At 34.9% G+C, this 16902-nt stretch overlaps 1 protein-coding gene across 29 annotated transcripts in view; it reads left to right on the top strand.

The window, feature by feature from the left end:
* The window catches only part of SNX14 (sorting nexin 14), a 91642-nt gene extending 75872 nt beyond the window's left edge, over positions 1-15770 (top strand). For 14 of the 29 annotated variants that reach the window (XM_054492858.2, XM_063666385.1, XM_054492859.2 and 11 more), the window contains 8 exons: positions 671-711; positions 844-963; positions 6418-6541; positions 6818-6982; positions 7158-7253; positions 13510-13601; positions 14277-14333; positions 15100-15770. In XM_054492858.2, coding sequence (XP_054348833.2) covers positions 671-711; positions 844-963; positions 6418-6541; positions 6818-6982; positions 7158-7253; positions 13510-13601; positions 14277-14333; positions 15100-15174 — 770 coding nt within the window. In that variant the 3' untranslated portion in view covers positions 15175-15770. Of the gene's footprint in view, positions 1-670; positions 712-843; positions 964-6417; positions 6542-6817; positions 6983-7157; positions 7254-13255; positions 13602-14276; positions 14334-15099 lie in introns of those variants that run through there. The other 15 variants (XM_054492865.2, XM_054492863.2, XM_054492875.2 and 12 more) reach the window with 2 other exon arrangements.
* Positions 15771-16902: the final 1132 nt, after the last annotated feature.

Below are 16902 nucleotides of genomic sequence, written 5' to 3'. Positions count from 1 at the left end.
TGTCCCCTTCTATTGCCATAAATCTACTTTTTTTCTGATTCGTTCAGAAAGCAGTTTAAGTTGTACTTATCAATTTTGATTCATTTTTAAGTCATTTCTAAATGCTGGAGAACTAATCTCAAGATGTTTGATGTTTTACAATAAGGGAAACTGGAGATCAAGAAGTAATTTTGGCAAACATAGGATTTAGAATAGAAATTCTTAATCTAAAATTCAGAATATAAACTACTGAAATAGTTTTAAATATTGAGGCAGGTCTTAAAACTTTTTTTTGACTGGCCTTTGCATATCTTTAGATACCATTATATATTCACTGTTACTGAAAATCCTTTGAAAATATTTCTTATGGAAATTTTCACAAAAGTAGACAAAATTATGTAATAAACTTCTTACTCAACTTTGTTATCAACCCTTGGCTTGTTCCATCCCTTCTCCCACCACTTACCTCACTGGATTTTTTTAAAGTAAATCCCAAATATTGTATCTATAAATATTTCAGAATACCATATTTATTGAAAATTTCCATGGAGTGTGAAATGGTCAATCATAAATACTTTTTACAGTTTTAACTTGGCTATTTCGTATTTAAAATTACCTGGTTAAGTATTCATGTGAGCAATTATGAAGAGTTTTATGCCTTCCTAAAATGATGTTTTACTTTTAATTGCAGGGAAAATTATAAAATCTGTTCCTGGAAAACTAATGAAAGAGGTGAATAACTGATTTATGTGTGTTCTGTAACATGATAATCATAAACATATTTAAATATTGATAAATTTTGCTGGATTATGTACTAAAAATTACCTTTATTTTTTATTTTCTTACAATAATCTATCACCACAGAAAGGTCAGCATTTGGAACCTTTTATCATGAATTTCATTAATTCTTGTGAATCTCCAAAGCCTAAACCAAGTAGACCAGAACTGACCATTCTCAGCCCTACTTCAGAAAACAACAAGAAGGTACTGCACATTGCATTAAAGAAATATTAAGTTTTAAGTTTCCCTACTTGAGATGACTTTTTCATTGTCGAGAGAATGAATACTTTGTTAATGAAATGGATTGAGCTATACATTTCCTTTATGTGGAAATCAGTTGAACAGTATACAGAGGGTATTGTGTGTAATTACTTGGTTCTTTGCTTTAATGTGGTAAATGTTTCTCTGGATACTATATTTGCAAACTTATGCCACTTCTGTATTTGGGGATTTTTAAAAGTGGTTTTCTTAGGTTACATGTCACCAACTTTCAATAATAAGAAATTAATTGCTATACTGTGTTTATGTTTATTGGATGGCATTACCTAATTTTCATGGCTTGTAAACTATTTTATCCAGTCATTAAACAAACATTTTATTACATGCCTACGATTGAGTGCTAGGCACTGGGAATATAAGGATAAATTCCTTGTCCTCAAGAAGCTGTTTAGTGCCAAGGTGTAGTGCCCAGCATGGGGAGCTATGGGAGCTCAGAGGACCTCTATCTTTATTTTTGTTAATACTCTGAATAGTATCTTTAATATTATTAATATTTTCATTTTATAACTTTATTGTATATATAGATAGAAAATTTTTATTTAGTCATCTTGCTAGACTTAACATTAGTTTTAGTAATATCTGGTAATTCTTTTATATTGACACAGTTGTCCCAAATGATTGCAGTTTTGTTTTATTCCTGACTAGGACTGCTATATACAAAGGAAATTGTTTAATTGTTTCACCATCGAATAGTATAGTGTAGCTCTTTTTGCATTAATAGATAACCTTTATAAGATTAAGGAAGTTGCCAGGTGTGGTGGCTCACACCTGTAATCCCAGCACTTCGGGAGGCCAAGGTGGATGGATCACTTGAGGTCAGGAGTTCGAGACCAGCCTGGCCACCTTGGTGAAACCCTGCCTCTACTGAAAATACAAAAATTAGCCAGGTGTGGTGGTGGGTGCCTGTAATCCTAGCTACTCGGGAGGCCGAGGCAGGAGAGTCGCTTGAACCTGGGAGGTGGAAGTTGCAGTGAGCCAAGATCGCGCCACTGCACTTCAGCCTGGGGGACAGGGCAAGACTCTGTCTCCAAAAAAAAAAAAAAAAAAGATTAAGGAAGTTTACATTCATGTTTATGGGTAGAAATAGCCTATAATTTTTCTTTCTTATTCTGTCCTTGTTAGGTTTTGGTATCAGTTTTATTAGCATTTTTTATTTTTGGTAGACTTTTTATAAATATTTGATAGAGTTGGTAAAATCATCTAGGCCTCCAGTTTTCTTTGTAGGAAGACTTTTTATAACCAATTTAATTTCTTTAACAATTATAAAATTCTCCAGGTTTATTACTTCATGAGTCAGTTTCAATAGGTTATATTTTTTGACAAATTTTGTACTTTATCTAAGTTTGTGAGGTTATTGGTGTGAAGTTGTCAATAATTTTGTCTTTTCATTGTTCCTGATGTCTGTAGCTATGTCTGTTTACTCTTGACATTGTTTACGTCTTCTTTTTCTTTTTTTTTTTTAATTTGATCAATCTTGAAAAGATTCTGCTATTTTATCTTTTGGCTTTGTTGAGTTTTTCTGTCAGACTTTTAAAATTCCCTTTATTTCTGTTATTTTGAAAAATTCTTTGTATTTCTTTGGGCTTTTGTTTGTATTATAGTTTTAACTTCCTGTGGTGGAACTAATGCTTAACTTAGTCTTTCTTTTCTAATATAAGCATTAAAATGTATACATTTTTCTTTAAATCTGTTTTAACACTGGCTTGTAAATTTCAATATGTGGTATTTTTGTTATTCAGTTCAGAATTTTTTATTATTATTCCCTCTTTGACCTCTGGGTTATTTATAATTTTTTTTTTAAGTTTACAAACATTCTTGAATTTTCAGATTGTTCCTTTATTGTTGTTATTGATCCTAGTTTAATTACATTGTGGTCAAAGAATACATTCCATGTGATGTAAGTTTTCCATTTCCAAGAACAGCTACCTCATTGCTTTCTGACTTGACTAACAGCTTGTCATTTTTTTCCAAGTTTTACTGCAGACTCCTGCCATTTTTCCAGCCTCCACCTACCTCTAGCTTCCAAAGCTAATACCATGTATTTTAGGTTTATGTTATGGCAACACCCTACTTTTAGGTACAAATCACTTAAACATTGTTGTGTTACAAACCACTCCAAAAGTGAATGGTTTCAAACGACTCTCTTATTTGCTCATGATTCTGTGGGTCAGCAATTTGGACTTGGCTTAGCTGCATTGTACTTCTAGTCTCACTTGGGCTGCAGTCTTAGAGCTTCTTGAATTGGAATATGGCCAAAGGTGGCCTCATTCACATGTCTGACTGTGTATGTTTCTGGTTGGCTGGGCCATGTGTCTTCAGCAAGCAATTCTGGGCTCTCATGGTACCAGCATTCTAAGAGGGCTTAGCCCAACACACAACTTTCCAGGACTCTGTTGAACATTTTGCCTTACATTTGTCCCAAAGCAAGTCATGTAGCCAAGCCCAGAGTTGATTTGGGAGGGGACTGTACAAGAGTGTGGCTGTAGAGAAGCATGATCACTGGGGGCTGTTACTTTAACAGTCTACTTCAGTTTACCAGTTTTGAAAAATTCTCAGCTATTGTTCTTTAGATATTGCCTTCTCTCTATTCCCTCTCTTATCTCCTTCTGGAATACAGATTTAATTATCATTCTGTTTTCCATATCTCTTAAGCCTTCCTCCATATTTTCTGTCTTCATTTTTGCTACTTTTTGGTGGTATATGTTTACTTTTTCTGATCTGTCTTCCAGCTCTGCCTCTTCAGTGTTGTCTGATCTTCTGTATAAACATAACTAAACTTAAAAAAAATTGTTACTGTGTTTTTTATTTTTAGAATTTGTTTGATATTCCCTCCAGGTCTACTATCATTTTAAATAATGGTTTACTATTAGCTGCAGATGTTTTCCAGCAAAACAGATTTATTGCATTATAAAACCCTCGTTGGTACTTAAGATTCTTGAATAGTAAATGCACACACAGGTCGGGAAGAACAGGAGAAGATAACCTATCTAGTGCTCTGAAGAATATAGTGGCTGAAAACTTGGCTTACGTTATTTTGTTTGTGATTTGTCAGTATTAATGCACATTTTGCTTTCCTTGATCCTTATGTTTATCTTTATTGAACATGAAAATTCCATTAAACATCATTATAAAATAAAAATGTTAAAATATTCAAGAGGAGAAATTGAGATATAGGCCCTAACTCCTCTCCTCTGCTCAGGCATCTTAAGTGTCTCTTAGAGTAAGTCTTCAGCCCTCCTCAGTAATAGCTCTGTCTCCTAAGAAACAGACATAGTGTAGTTCATCAATCAGTCTTAGTAATATTTGTCTTCTCCCTCAGGATTATTGAGATTGATATTCAAAACTGCTTGAAAAGATGTGAGAGATTCTTATGAAATTCTTTTCTTGGTGGCCTTCACTATATATGCATACTTTTGTGAATGATGAAATATGAAAGGCCTAATGGGTATGATTTCAGAGGATTAACCAGGCTAAACATAGGGAAAGAAGAATTATACTGGTGTGTGAATTTTAGTACATAGGGAATGTGTTTGCAAAATAATTTATGAAAGTTTGGTCAAACTGGATATTTACTTTCCTGGTGACTAATAAATGGGCCCAACCTTTTGGGAAATAAATGGATACTGTGTAACAAAATAAATCAGATGTTTATGCTCTTTGACCTCCTGACCTGAATGCTAGGAATTTGTCAGGGAGAAAAATAAGAGAAGAGCTTATAACATGTAAAGGTGTTTATTAAAATATTGTTTACATAAGTGAAAAATTGGAAACAACATGAAATTCTAACATTGTAGGAATGATTATTTTAAGGAACATCTATTCAAGGAGTGTTTTGCAGCAGATGAAATTGTGCTTATGAAAACTGTAAAGCAACATAAAGATATTTGATACGGTGCTAAATGAAAAAGTAGGATGTGATGTTTTTTGAACCTCATTGATTTGTGGCTATGTGTATAGAGACTACAAGTTAATATACAAAAGTTTAATAGTAACGCTGTTAGGTGGTTGAGTTTTAATTTAAAAGTTTAAATGCTCCTTTGCTCTGTGTCACTTTATTTAGCCTTAGTGGTTATTGTCACTAAGATGTAATAAACTGTGTATCTCTTTATTATTCCAACTTTTATTTTAGATTTCTGTTTAAAAATAATGCAAACCGTGCTGAAAATACAGAGGGAAAACAAAATTGAGTTGTTTTTCCCCTGTTTTCCAGACTTACTATATAGTATCACTGTTTTTTAGTGAAAAAAAAAAATTACACTGAAAATTTAAAAGAGTAGAGGGAATAGTATATCAGAAGGGAGAGCCCTTTTCCTATTTTTTGGGTTGGGGAAAAATGTTTTAAGTTTATGCATCTGCGTTAATAATATCTGACATAAGAGCCAATAGAATATATGGTCTTTGTTCTCAGGATACTTTTCTAGGAGGCTTTTAAAAAATTCATCTTCAGATAAAATTGAATACACTTTCCTCCACAGTCTCCTTACTTCTCTTCCCTCTCCCCTCTCCTCTTTCTCCCTTTTCACAGAGTCTCACTCTGTCACCCAGGCTGGAGTGCAGTGGTGCAATCTCTGGCTCACTGCAACCATTAATTCGTAATATCTTGTTTTAGTTCCCCCCCGCCCCCACACTGATTAGGCCTTTGTGGGCCTTGAATATTGTCCAAATAAATTTCACCTAAAGCTGGATTTTTACCTCTACTTATAGTGATTTATAATCTTTAAATCATGTTAGTGTTTTTTTTTTTTTGACAGTCTTGCTCTGTCACCCAGGCTGGAGTGCAGTGGCACGATTTCGGCTTACTGTTACCTCTGCCTCCCAGGTTCAAACTATTCCCCTGCCTTAGCCTCCCAAGTATCTGGGACTACAGGCGCACATCACTACACCTGGCTAATTTTTTTGTATTTTTAGTAGAGATGAGGTTTCACCATGTTGGACAAGCCAATTTCAAACTTGCGACCTCAGGTGATCTGCCTGCCTCCGTCTTCCAAAGTGCTGAGATTACAGGCATGAGCCACTGCACCTGGCCTAAATCATGTTAGTTTTAAAGTTAGCTATCAATAATATATTTGTACATCTTTTTATGTTACTTTGCTTTTGTGGTATATAAAAACAAAGGGGTCTTTAATGGATAATGAATTATCTACTGTAACTAAAATGAATATTTTAGTTTTTATGTAATATTTTTGGGGAACATGTATTTTTTATTGCAATTTGGGGCATAAATGGAGAATTTTAGAAGCATATATTAACCTATCTAATATTCTGTTTTGATTGGAAAAAGTTTAAATGCCTTTGCTGTGTGACACTTAATCCTTATTGATTATCGTCAGCAGATGTAATAAACTATGTATCTCTTTATTATTCCAACTTTTATTTTAGCTTTTCAATGATCTGTTTAAAAATAATGCAAACCGTGCTGAAAATACAGAGAGAAAGCAAAATCAGAATTATTTTATGGAGGTGATGACTGTAGAAGGAGTCTATGATTACCTGATGTATGTAGGTAAGATCTAAGTGGTTTATTTTAAGACTTGTTTTTCATTCATCTTACTTCTTCTGTGATGCAAATAATGATCTTGAGTATTGCCCCATCATAACTGTTTTTTTAATTGAAGATACCTTTTATAATAATTCAATACAATTGGCCTTGATCATATTAAAGTTGCTAGTGTTTACAAATAAAATATTGACCATGGTCATTTGTGTTTTCTACATTGGCAAATTTCAAAAATACCAATTCATCTGGAACAATGAGGTATCCCATTTGATCCTTTCTCAGGACGGGTCGTTTTCCAGGTTCCTGACTGGCTTCATCATCTCTTAATGGGAACTCGAATCCTCTTTAAAAACACCCTGGAAATGTATACTGATTACTATCTTCAGTGTAAACTAAAACAGCTATTTCAGGAGCACCGTTTGGTCTCACTCATAACACTTCTCAGAGGTTTGTATTTTCTAATGTGTTTGTTTCATATTTTGTGTACTCTATGATTTTAACTGAATCTAAAAGAGGAAGAAATCTTGTTTTGCTTTGGTTTATTAGTATTTCTACTATGAGGAAATCCTTTGTGTATAAATAGATGAAAATTCCAGAAATATTTCTTTTTACTCTTTTTTAGATGCTATATTCTGTGAAAACACTGAACCTCGCTCTCTCCAAGATAAGCAAAAAGGAGCAAAACAGACATTTGAAGAAATGATGAATTACATTCCAGGTGTAATATTTAAGAAATAACTTAATTTCATATAGATTAGCAGTCCGTTGAGGTCACAATGTATAGTAATTATTGAAGCTAATTTTTACTGTGAGTTTTCATTTTACAAATAGTTGCAAAGATCAGTTAAAATTAACACAGTAATTAAATAATTCTTTCAGATGTTAGCACTAAGACTAAGATATTAGGACTTTAAGGCAAGGCTGTTTCTACTCACATAATAGCCAGATTCATTCAAAAATAACTTATAGTCAGACTGGTCAAAGTGACGTGGGACAATTGAAGGCCTGTGTCAACGACACCATAAGAATAGCTCACTAGTGTGTGTGATAAAAGATCAGAATTCATTCATTCCAAATTTATTGAGCACCTTCCATATTCCAGGCACTATGCAAAATGCAAGGCATATAAAAAATGGACTTGAGTAGGTCAGTCTAGCAGGAAGACAGGCATATAGACAAAACATACATGTGATAATAGAGGCATTTTCAAGTTACAGAGATATCACAGAGGAGGAGGATGGTCACCTCTTCTGTAAAGTTGGTAGGTTTGGGCCACTAAGGAAATGAGTGGTAGTAACCTCTTACTGTGATGGGAAATAACAAGGAAGAAATGTCAAGGGGTCAAAGCAGATGATTCTTAGTTTAGAACATTTTGAATGAGAAGTGCCTATAAATTACTCAGGAGGAAGTGTCTGTTAAACACTTAGACATCGAGGTTCAAAAGAGGGATGGAGAAAAGGTGGTATAGGATAGATTAGTAGAGAAATGGGAGCCATGTGTGAGTAGATACTCACACATATCTCACACATAGGGAGTAGATACTCACACATAGGGAGAAAGTATGGAGTAAGAAGAGAAAAGGGTGACTTCCAGTTTCTGGTCTGGCACATAAGAACCTGGCCATCATCACTCCATCCTGGTAACAGGCAAAAAGCTGAATGAACTAAAAAAACTAAACAACTCTTAGATTCACCAGAGAGTGAGGTCATACGGCAAGCCACTGCCCCCCAGGTTGGAGAGAATCATAGCTAGCTGCAGCAGAAACCCGTGAACCCAGAACCCCTGGAGAAGCCAGTGCTGAGCTAGGGAAACCTGAACTATAACTGACAAATTGCTACAGCCTTTTAAATCCTTTTTAAGAGATTAAAAACTCCAGGGGAACCAAGTCATGGGGTTACCCATCCACATTTTTTTTTTTGAGATGGGGCCCCACTGTGTCGCCAAGGCTGGAGTGAAGTGGCACAATCTCGGCTCACTGCAACCTCTGCCTCCTGGGTTCAAGCAATTCTCCTGTCTCACCCTCCTGAGTGGCTGGGACTACAATCCTGCACCACCACGCCTGGCTAATTTTTGTATTTTTAGTAGAGATGGGGTTTCACCTTGTTGATCAGGCTGGTCTCGAACTCCTGACCTCAGGTAATCCACCCACCTCGGCCTTCAAAAGTGCTGGGGTTACAGGCGTGAGCCACCGTGCCCAGCCCATCCACACTTTGTGAGTTTTACCTCCAGGGCCTTGACCAAGATCCCACAGTGAATATTGGAGAAAAATCTCCATGTGCTTCTGGCAGGGGGGCCAGAAGGGAACCATTTTGAAATACATCAGTCAGGGCATTCTGTTCTTGACAAGGCCCTACCCTCAGTAGAAACTATTTAACCAGAGCCTGACTGACCTGATGGAAGGGAAAGAACCAACTCTAGCCAGCCCTGGCCTTCCACATGGAAGAAGGGAAATACCCAACTCCAATCCACTCTAGCCATCTTGTCCTATGCAAGGGGGTCAGGGGGGCGTGAGAAGCATGTGTGAAGTTCACAGTTCAGTGGTACAAGCTCACTAAAAGATTGAGACCCCCTCCTAGGACTATAGAACCCTTCCTCTCCCTCCATATTTTATCACCACATTACTAAAGGCCTGTTTGCAGCACTTCCTCTTAACTTGTGCGTCATGTCCAGCTATCAAGAAAAAAATTACAAGACATATTAAAGGCAAGAAAAAACACTTTGACGAGAAAGAGCAAGTATCAGAACCAGAGTCAGATATGGCAGGGATGTTAGAATTATACACCAAGTGGGATTTATCCCAGGTATTCAAGGCTGGTTCAGCATTCATTGAAAAGTCAATTAAGGTAGTCCATCATCACATCAGCAGGCTAAAGAAGAAAAATCATGATCATAACAGTAGATGCAGAAAAAGCATTTGACGAAATCTAACACCCACTTATGATCTCAGCAAACTAGGAAGAGAGGGGAACATCCTCAACTTGATAAAGAATATCTACAAAAACACCTATAGCTGACATCACACTTGATGAAAAACTTAAAAGCTATCCCACTAAGATGAGGAACAAGGCATGCTCTCACTACTGCTTTCAACATTGTACTGGAAGTCCTAGTTAGTGCAGTAAGACAAGAAAAGGAAATAAAGAGCATACTGATTGGGAAGAAAGAAATAAAACTGTCTTTGTTCACAGATGACATGATTGTAGAATATCCAAAAATTGACAAAAACGCTCCTGGAAATAATAAGCAATTTTAGCAGGGTTGTAGGATATAAGGTTAATACACAAAATTCAGTTACTTTTCTTGTATATCATCAGTGAGCAAGTGGTATTTGAAATTAAAAAAAATACCGTTTGCATTAGCACCCCCAAAAGTGGAATACTTGGGTAGTAATCTAACAAAACATGCACAAGATTTATATAAGAAAAATTGTAAAACTTTAATTAAAGAAATCAAAGAACTAAATGAGAGAGATTTTATGTTTGTGGATAGGAATACTCTGTTTCCAAGATGTCCGTTCTTCTGAACTTCATCTATAGATTCAATGCAGTCCCAATCCAAATCCCAGTAAGTTGTTTTGTGGGTATTGACAAACATTTTGAAGTTTATATGGAGAGGCAAAAAGACCCAGAATAGCCAACTCAATATTGATTGAGAACAACAAAGTCACAGGATTGACACTACTTTTCTTCAAGGCATACTATGAAGCTACAGTAATCAAGAAAGTGTGATATTAGCAAAAGAACAGACAAATGGATGGATGGAACTGAATAGAGAGCCCAAATATAGACCCACATAAATAATGTTAACTGATCTTTGACAAAGTTGCAAAGGCAATACAATGAAGAAAAGATAGTCTTTTCAACAGATAGTGCTGGAACAACTGGACATCCACATGCAAAAAAAAAAAAAAAAAAAAAATCTAAACGCAGACCTTACACTCTTCACAAAAACTAAACTCAAAATCAATTATAGACTGGGCACGGTGGCTCACACCTGTAATCCCAGCACTTTGGGAGGCTGAGGTGTGCGGATCACCTGAGGTCAGGAGTTCGAGACCAGCCTGGCCAAGATGGTGAAACCCCATCTCTACTAAAACTACAAAAATTAGCCAGGCATGGTGGCAGGCACCTGTAATCCCATCCACTTGGGAAGCTGAGGCAGGAGAATTGCTTGAACTTGGGAGGCAGAGGTTGTAGTGAGCTGAGATAGCACCATTGCACTCCAGCCTGGGTGACAGCATAACTCCATCTCAAAAACAAAAAAGAAATCAATTTTAGACCTAACTGTAGAAAGCAAAACTGTAAAACTTAGAGGATAACATGGGAGAAAATGTAGATGACCTTCTGTTTGGCGATGACTTCTTAGTTGCAACACCAAAGGCATGAACAATGGAAGAAATAATTGATAATCTTTACTTCATTAAAATTAAAAATTTTGCTTTGTGAAAGACACTATAAAGAATGAAAAGAGAAACCACAGACTGGGAGAAAATATTTGCAAGACATATCAGATAAAGGACTGTTACCAAAAACATACAAAGAAATCCTGAAACTCAACAATAAGAACACAAACAACCTGATTTTAAAATTGGCCAAATATCTTGACACCTCTCCAAAGAAGATTACACATAAGCATGTGAAAAGATGTTCTACATCATATGTCATCAAGGAAATGCACATTTAAAACAATGAGATACCATCACACACCTGTTAGAATGGCCCAGATCCAGAACACCAACACCACCATTTGCTGATGAACATGTGGAATTCTCATTCGTTGCTGGTGGGCATGCAAAATGGTACAGCCACTTTGGAAGACAGGTGAGCAGTTTCTTACAAAACTAAGCACACTCTTACCATGAGATCTGGCAATTATGTTTCTTGGTATTTACCCAAAGCAATTGAAAACATGTCCACCCAGCAACCTGCACATGAATGTTTATAGCAACTTCAGAATTGCCAAAACTCGGAAGCAACCAAGGTGTTCTTTATTTAGGTGAGTGGATAAATCAACTCATACTTCTAGACAATGGGATATTATTCAGTGCTATAAAGAAATGAGCTGTCACATCATGAAAAGTCATGGAGGAGCTTGAAATTCATCTTACTAAGAGAAAGAAGCCAATCTGAAAATACTGCATACTGTATATTTTCAACTATCTGATGTTTTGGAAAAGGCAAAACTAAGAAGACAGTGGATTGGAGGGGAGGGCGGGATGAATAGGCAGAGAAGAGAGGAGGATTTTTTGGGGCAATGAAACTACTCTATAATGATGGTTACATATCATCCCTATTTGTCCAAACCCACAGAATGTACAACACCAAGAACGAACTCCAGTGTAAATTATGGACTCTGGGTAATAATGATGTACCAATGTGTGTTCATCAGTTGTAACAAATGTACACTCTTGTTGGGGATGTTGATAGTGGGGGAGACGAGACAAGGGAACATATGCGAAATCTCTTCCTTCTCAGTTTCATTGTGAACACAAAACTACTTTAAAAAATAAAGTCTATTTTAAAAAGAGAAGAGGTCTTAGGACAGAACCTTAGATAATTCTTAATATTGAGGAACTAGCTTTAGAATAGTTCTGCTGTTCCTTGTGAAAATAATAACTTAAATATCTGCTCTGAATATAAAACTGAACATAAGCTGTTTTTGAGTAAATTTTCTGTAGGCAAATGATGAAATAATTTTTTTTACCTGTTTTCTGATATAATGACCCTTAGCATTCATACTTTTCAACAGTCTCAGCTTTGATACTCAGAAACAACATGGAGAGCCAGAGAATATAGTAATTTGTTATTTTGCTGAGGCACAAATTGAAACCACATTCATTTTAAGACTCCCGTTTGGGAGAGTAACTTAGCTCTTGAGTAAGCTTACCATTCCTTTCTGCTATCCTCTGCTCCTCATCTCTTAGTGACACCTGAAGGATCTGAAAGAATTACGTATATTTGTTCATTAGTTTCATGCATATTAATTGGGAAATTCCATGTAGTATTGGTGAGTTTGAGGATTAACAAAGATTTGTATTGGACCACATATCTTGAAAATACCAAGGATGTACTATGCCTATTGTAAATTAAATTTGGCCTTGTCTCCTAGCATTAGAATTTTTTTATGACTAACACTAGGAGTTTAGTTATGATAGGGGAAAAAGGATAAATATTTGAGTACCTTGTTTATATAAGAATAACTTCTTTTTTGTCTGCTTGGGGAAGCATTCAGTGGAGATCTTAATAAGGATTTACTTTTCTTGGTAACAGAATTGATATCAGTGGTACATGACATCTACGCAGCCAGACACAAATCTGAACTCGTTGGACCCTAAATAAGTGTTTAGATATTTGTTATATTTCCCAAAATGATTGGTTTGTAAGATGGTTAATAGTAACTTATGCAAAAGTCCAGAAATTAGGTGTTCTTATTCACTGAGAAAAGTCTGCCTTAAAAATTAAACTTTTTTTTTCTGATATTAAGAGCACTATGAAAATATATAGAATAAAAAGTAGAAGCTATCTTCTGCCCACTGTATAGAAGTCGACTTATCCTACATTGGGTGTTAATCCTTACATTTTTCCATGCATTTCTATACATGTATGTACAGATGTGCAAACATCATTTTAGGGTTTAATTTGTTTTGTTTTCCCTTAGTGGGGTAATACAATAAGTATTATTTTCCAACTAGCAGATTTTTTTTTTTTTTTTTTACTGCAGCATTTCTCAGAGTTTGCGTTATGGCTTGTCCATTGTGAATCTCCAAAAGTGGGATACATGATACTGCATTCGTCAACTTGACCATAGAAACCTCTTGTCCAGGAGCCTTTTATAGAAACACTGGTTTGGGGAGTACTGATTTGCAGTTTTTGTCTAATATCTGGGAAACAGGGTGGTGATTTTGCTTTATGATCCGGTTAATGGTGAGTCACTTTATAATATAAAATTATTTCACATTTGGCCTTTTTGTTTAGATCTGTTAGTCAAGTGTATTGGTGAAGAAACGAAGTATGAAAGCATCAGACTTCTGTTTGATGGCTTACAACAACCAGTACTCAACAAGCAGGTAAAGCTCATTAAAGCTGGTAAACTCACGTTGGCTAAGTTTGGTGAATGACGTAGTAAGGTGTCTGGTAACTCATTAGTTGTATAAATGACACTATACTAAACCAAGGCAATACAATTTTAAACATTCAGATAGAAAAAAAGTTTTATTTGAGTTACTTTTTGTTTCAGTTTTTTCTAAATAAGATGAATTATTTTGATTTAAAATTAATATATAGTAATTGTAGAAAATTTGAAATAGAAAATTGATTAAATACAGTAAAAAATTAAAAATGGATAATTCCATTATTCAAGTCACATAGAATAACCAGTTAACATTTTTATGTTTATGGTTTATGTAAACTATATATAAGCTTTATATATTCTGTTGAGATCTCAATACAGTTGTGATTTTGTGTTCTTGTTTTTCTAAAAATTAAAATATTTAACATAAAAATGAATTAATGAGGCATAATGAAGTGTCCTCATGCAAACACATGTGTACTTATTACCTATTTTGAGAATAGAACATTATTGATACTACTGAGGCTACTTTTGTGCTTGTTTTATATTATCAGTCCCATTCCCTGCCTTCCCACTTAGAGGTAACCACAATCTTTAATTTTGTGTTTATCATTTTTATGGTTTTTATGTTTAGTGCCTTAACATTTATTATTATTATTTTTTGGTGCTTTAGCTGACTTATGTTTTATTGGACATTGTGATACAGGAACTGTTTCCAGAGCTCAATAAGGTAACTGAAAAGCAGTAATTTTATTCATTATTTTCTTAATGGTATGCTGACATTTATTTTAATTAGGGACAAATGTAAGAAAACCCTTGTCTCTGTTCTCTGTGGTTCTTTAAAAAATTAACCTCAGCAAATTGCCTTTTTTATTTTCTTTATTAAACATGCCCAAACAATTCTGGGGGACAGCTATTGAATAGCTTCTGCTTTGACTTCATCCCTTTTTAATTACAAGCAGATAGGGGCCCTATATAGTCTTTCCAGGGGAAGAAGTGAGTGTAAGTCCTAGCACTAGCATAGGCCAAGCTCAGTGTTATCATCTGCACCATTGTATGCTGTGTAATTCAGAAACTAGAGTATTTTTGAAGCAAGTTTTATATAAACCCAAGCACAAAATGAACTAAAATTAGAGCATGGTCATATTATTATTATGTTGAATCTTGAGGATTTTGAGTTTTGAGCAAAGGTTTAAGTCATTATTTTCTGTCTTATTTTTTGACTAATCCTTTTGGTTGGATGAAACAACTATTGTTCAGTGCTGTGGTATTGCAATGAAGTGTGACTTTAGTAGAGTAGAGGAAACCAGATTTGGGCTATTTACTTATTATAAACTTTCAAGTTGACTGGGCACGGTGGGTCACACCTGTAATCCCAGCACTTTGGGAGGCCGAGGCGGGGGGATCATGAGGTCAGGGGATCAAGACTATCCTAGCTAACATGGTGAAACCCCGTCTCTACTAAAAATAAAAAAATTATCTGGGCGTGGTGGCAGGTGCCTGTAATCCCACCTACTTGGGAGGCTGACACAGGAGAATCGCTTGAACCTGGGAGGCGGAGGTTGCAGTGAGCCGAGATCGCGCCATTAGACTCCAGCCTGGGTGACAGAGTGAGACTCCATCTCAAAAAAAAAAAAACTTTGAAGTTATTGTGATATTAAGTCCATATTAAAACAGGGTGGCAGTTACAGACTTTGTATCTTTAATTTTCATGGGAATCAACAATAGGAAACCTTTAGCTCTGTTTGAGACTTCATAAGGTCTGTCATTAAATGTTGCCTTTTTTCTCATATCTAGAACATAGATATTACTTGCTCCATATGCCAGCCAATTTATTTTGGTTTACAATATATATATGTCTTAGGTTAGAATTTTAATACACTAGAGCTGTTAGGCAATTTACAAATGAACCTGTGTCTTCTTGTCTTCTATTAAATGGATTTATTTTTACTTTAGGTACAAAAGGAAGTTACCTCTGTGACATCTTGGATGTAAACACTTGGATTTGGTATAGAATAACCCATTGAAATTTCTGCTGTGCTAGGGTGGTAGAAATTTACTTTTTTGGGTATATTCTTATACATATTATGTACATCGCTGTCTGAAATTTTAATTATTTTTTGTTTTTAATAAAGACTAACACAAACTTAATAATGATTAAAAGTGATTGAGTCTCATAGTCTTTCATTTGCTAGCTGTGATCCAAATTTTATTAGAACATACATCACTTGTTATTGCCACTTTTAAAAGAGAAAATTCATAATGATGTTATGGCAAACAGATAAGACTGATAAACTTCGTATTGTATAGCTTTGAAAATAATTATGCCTAGTATGGAGAAACAGGAATAAGATCTGATTTTCTTATTTAGAGTTAATATATTTTAGTAGATTGGTTTTCCTTTTTTTTATTTTGTACATAGTTAACTGTGTATCTATAAATAAAACATCCTATATGAGTTTTTAATAATAAACAAGGGATTTCTCCTTACTCTTTCTGGGTGTCTGACAGGTTGTAGCCCTGTTCAGTTTGAAAACTGAATACTTACAGATACTCGTGATTGTGTGGTTGCCTCTAAGTTTCACTGAATTGTCTGTAACTATCAATATATTCCCAAAGCTCATATAAACAATTTAGGCAAGTAGATTTTTGGTTTATGTTGTCTGTTATCTCTTCAAAAGAAAAATGTAGAATTACTTATACTTCTTGAAAGTTAACTTAAAAGATTATTTTTAAAGAATCAGTGTTTCAAAATTTTTGCAATTCCTTACCATGTCGTGCAGTTATCCTTGAAACAAGTTTGTCAAGATTGAGCATTTTGCATTAGGTTATTGGCTGTAGTGTTTATTCAGAGTATTTATTGAGCTTCATCCATGTATTAGACACTAAGCTGGGTAATGTGAGAACACTGAATATAATTTATAAAACTAACAAATTTAATTATACCATTCATTAATTTTTCTCAAGATTTCAAAAAATGATTGTTAGGTGTTACAAATTTTTTAAAAGGTTTTCTTAGCAGTTCTATTATATTTTTAAATACTTGAAAGTTCTAGGATATGTATGAGTTTCCGTGAATCAGTGATTTAATACCAAGCCCTAATAAACAGTTACTGATTTCTCAGGGGCAGGTGGGAAATTGATCAAACTATTCACATTTAAATCCATAGCATTTTGAATATTATTATTTAAAATGTTATAGGTAAACTGGAAAAATAAAATATTTTACAGCCTTTTTTATGTCATCCTTACCTATTCTTCTTTAAATTGTGATATTCTCTTTATTAAGATAAGAAAAA

This window comes from Pongo pygmaeus, chromosome 5 (assembly GCF_028885625.2).
Source record: "Pongo pygmaeus isolate AG05252 chromosome 5, NHGRI_mPonPyg2-v2.0_pri, whole genome shotgun sequence".
Taxonomy (NCBI): domain Eukaryota; kingdom Metazoa; phylum Chordata; class Mammalia; order Primates; family Hominidae; genus Pongo; species Pongo pygmaeus.
This window is presented reverse-complemented; position numbering and strand designations above follow the sequence as displayed.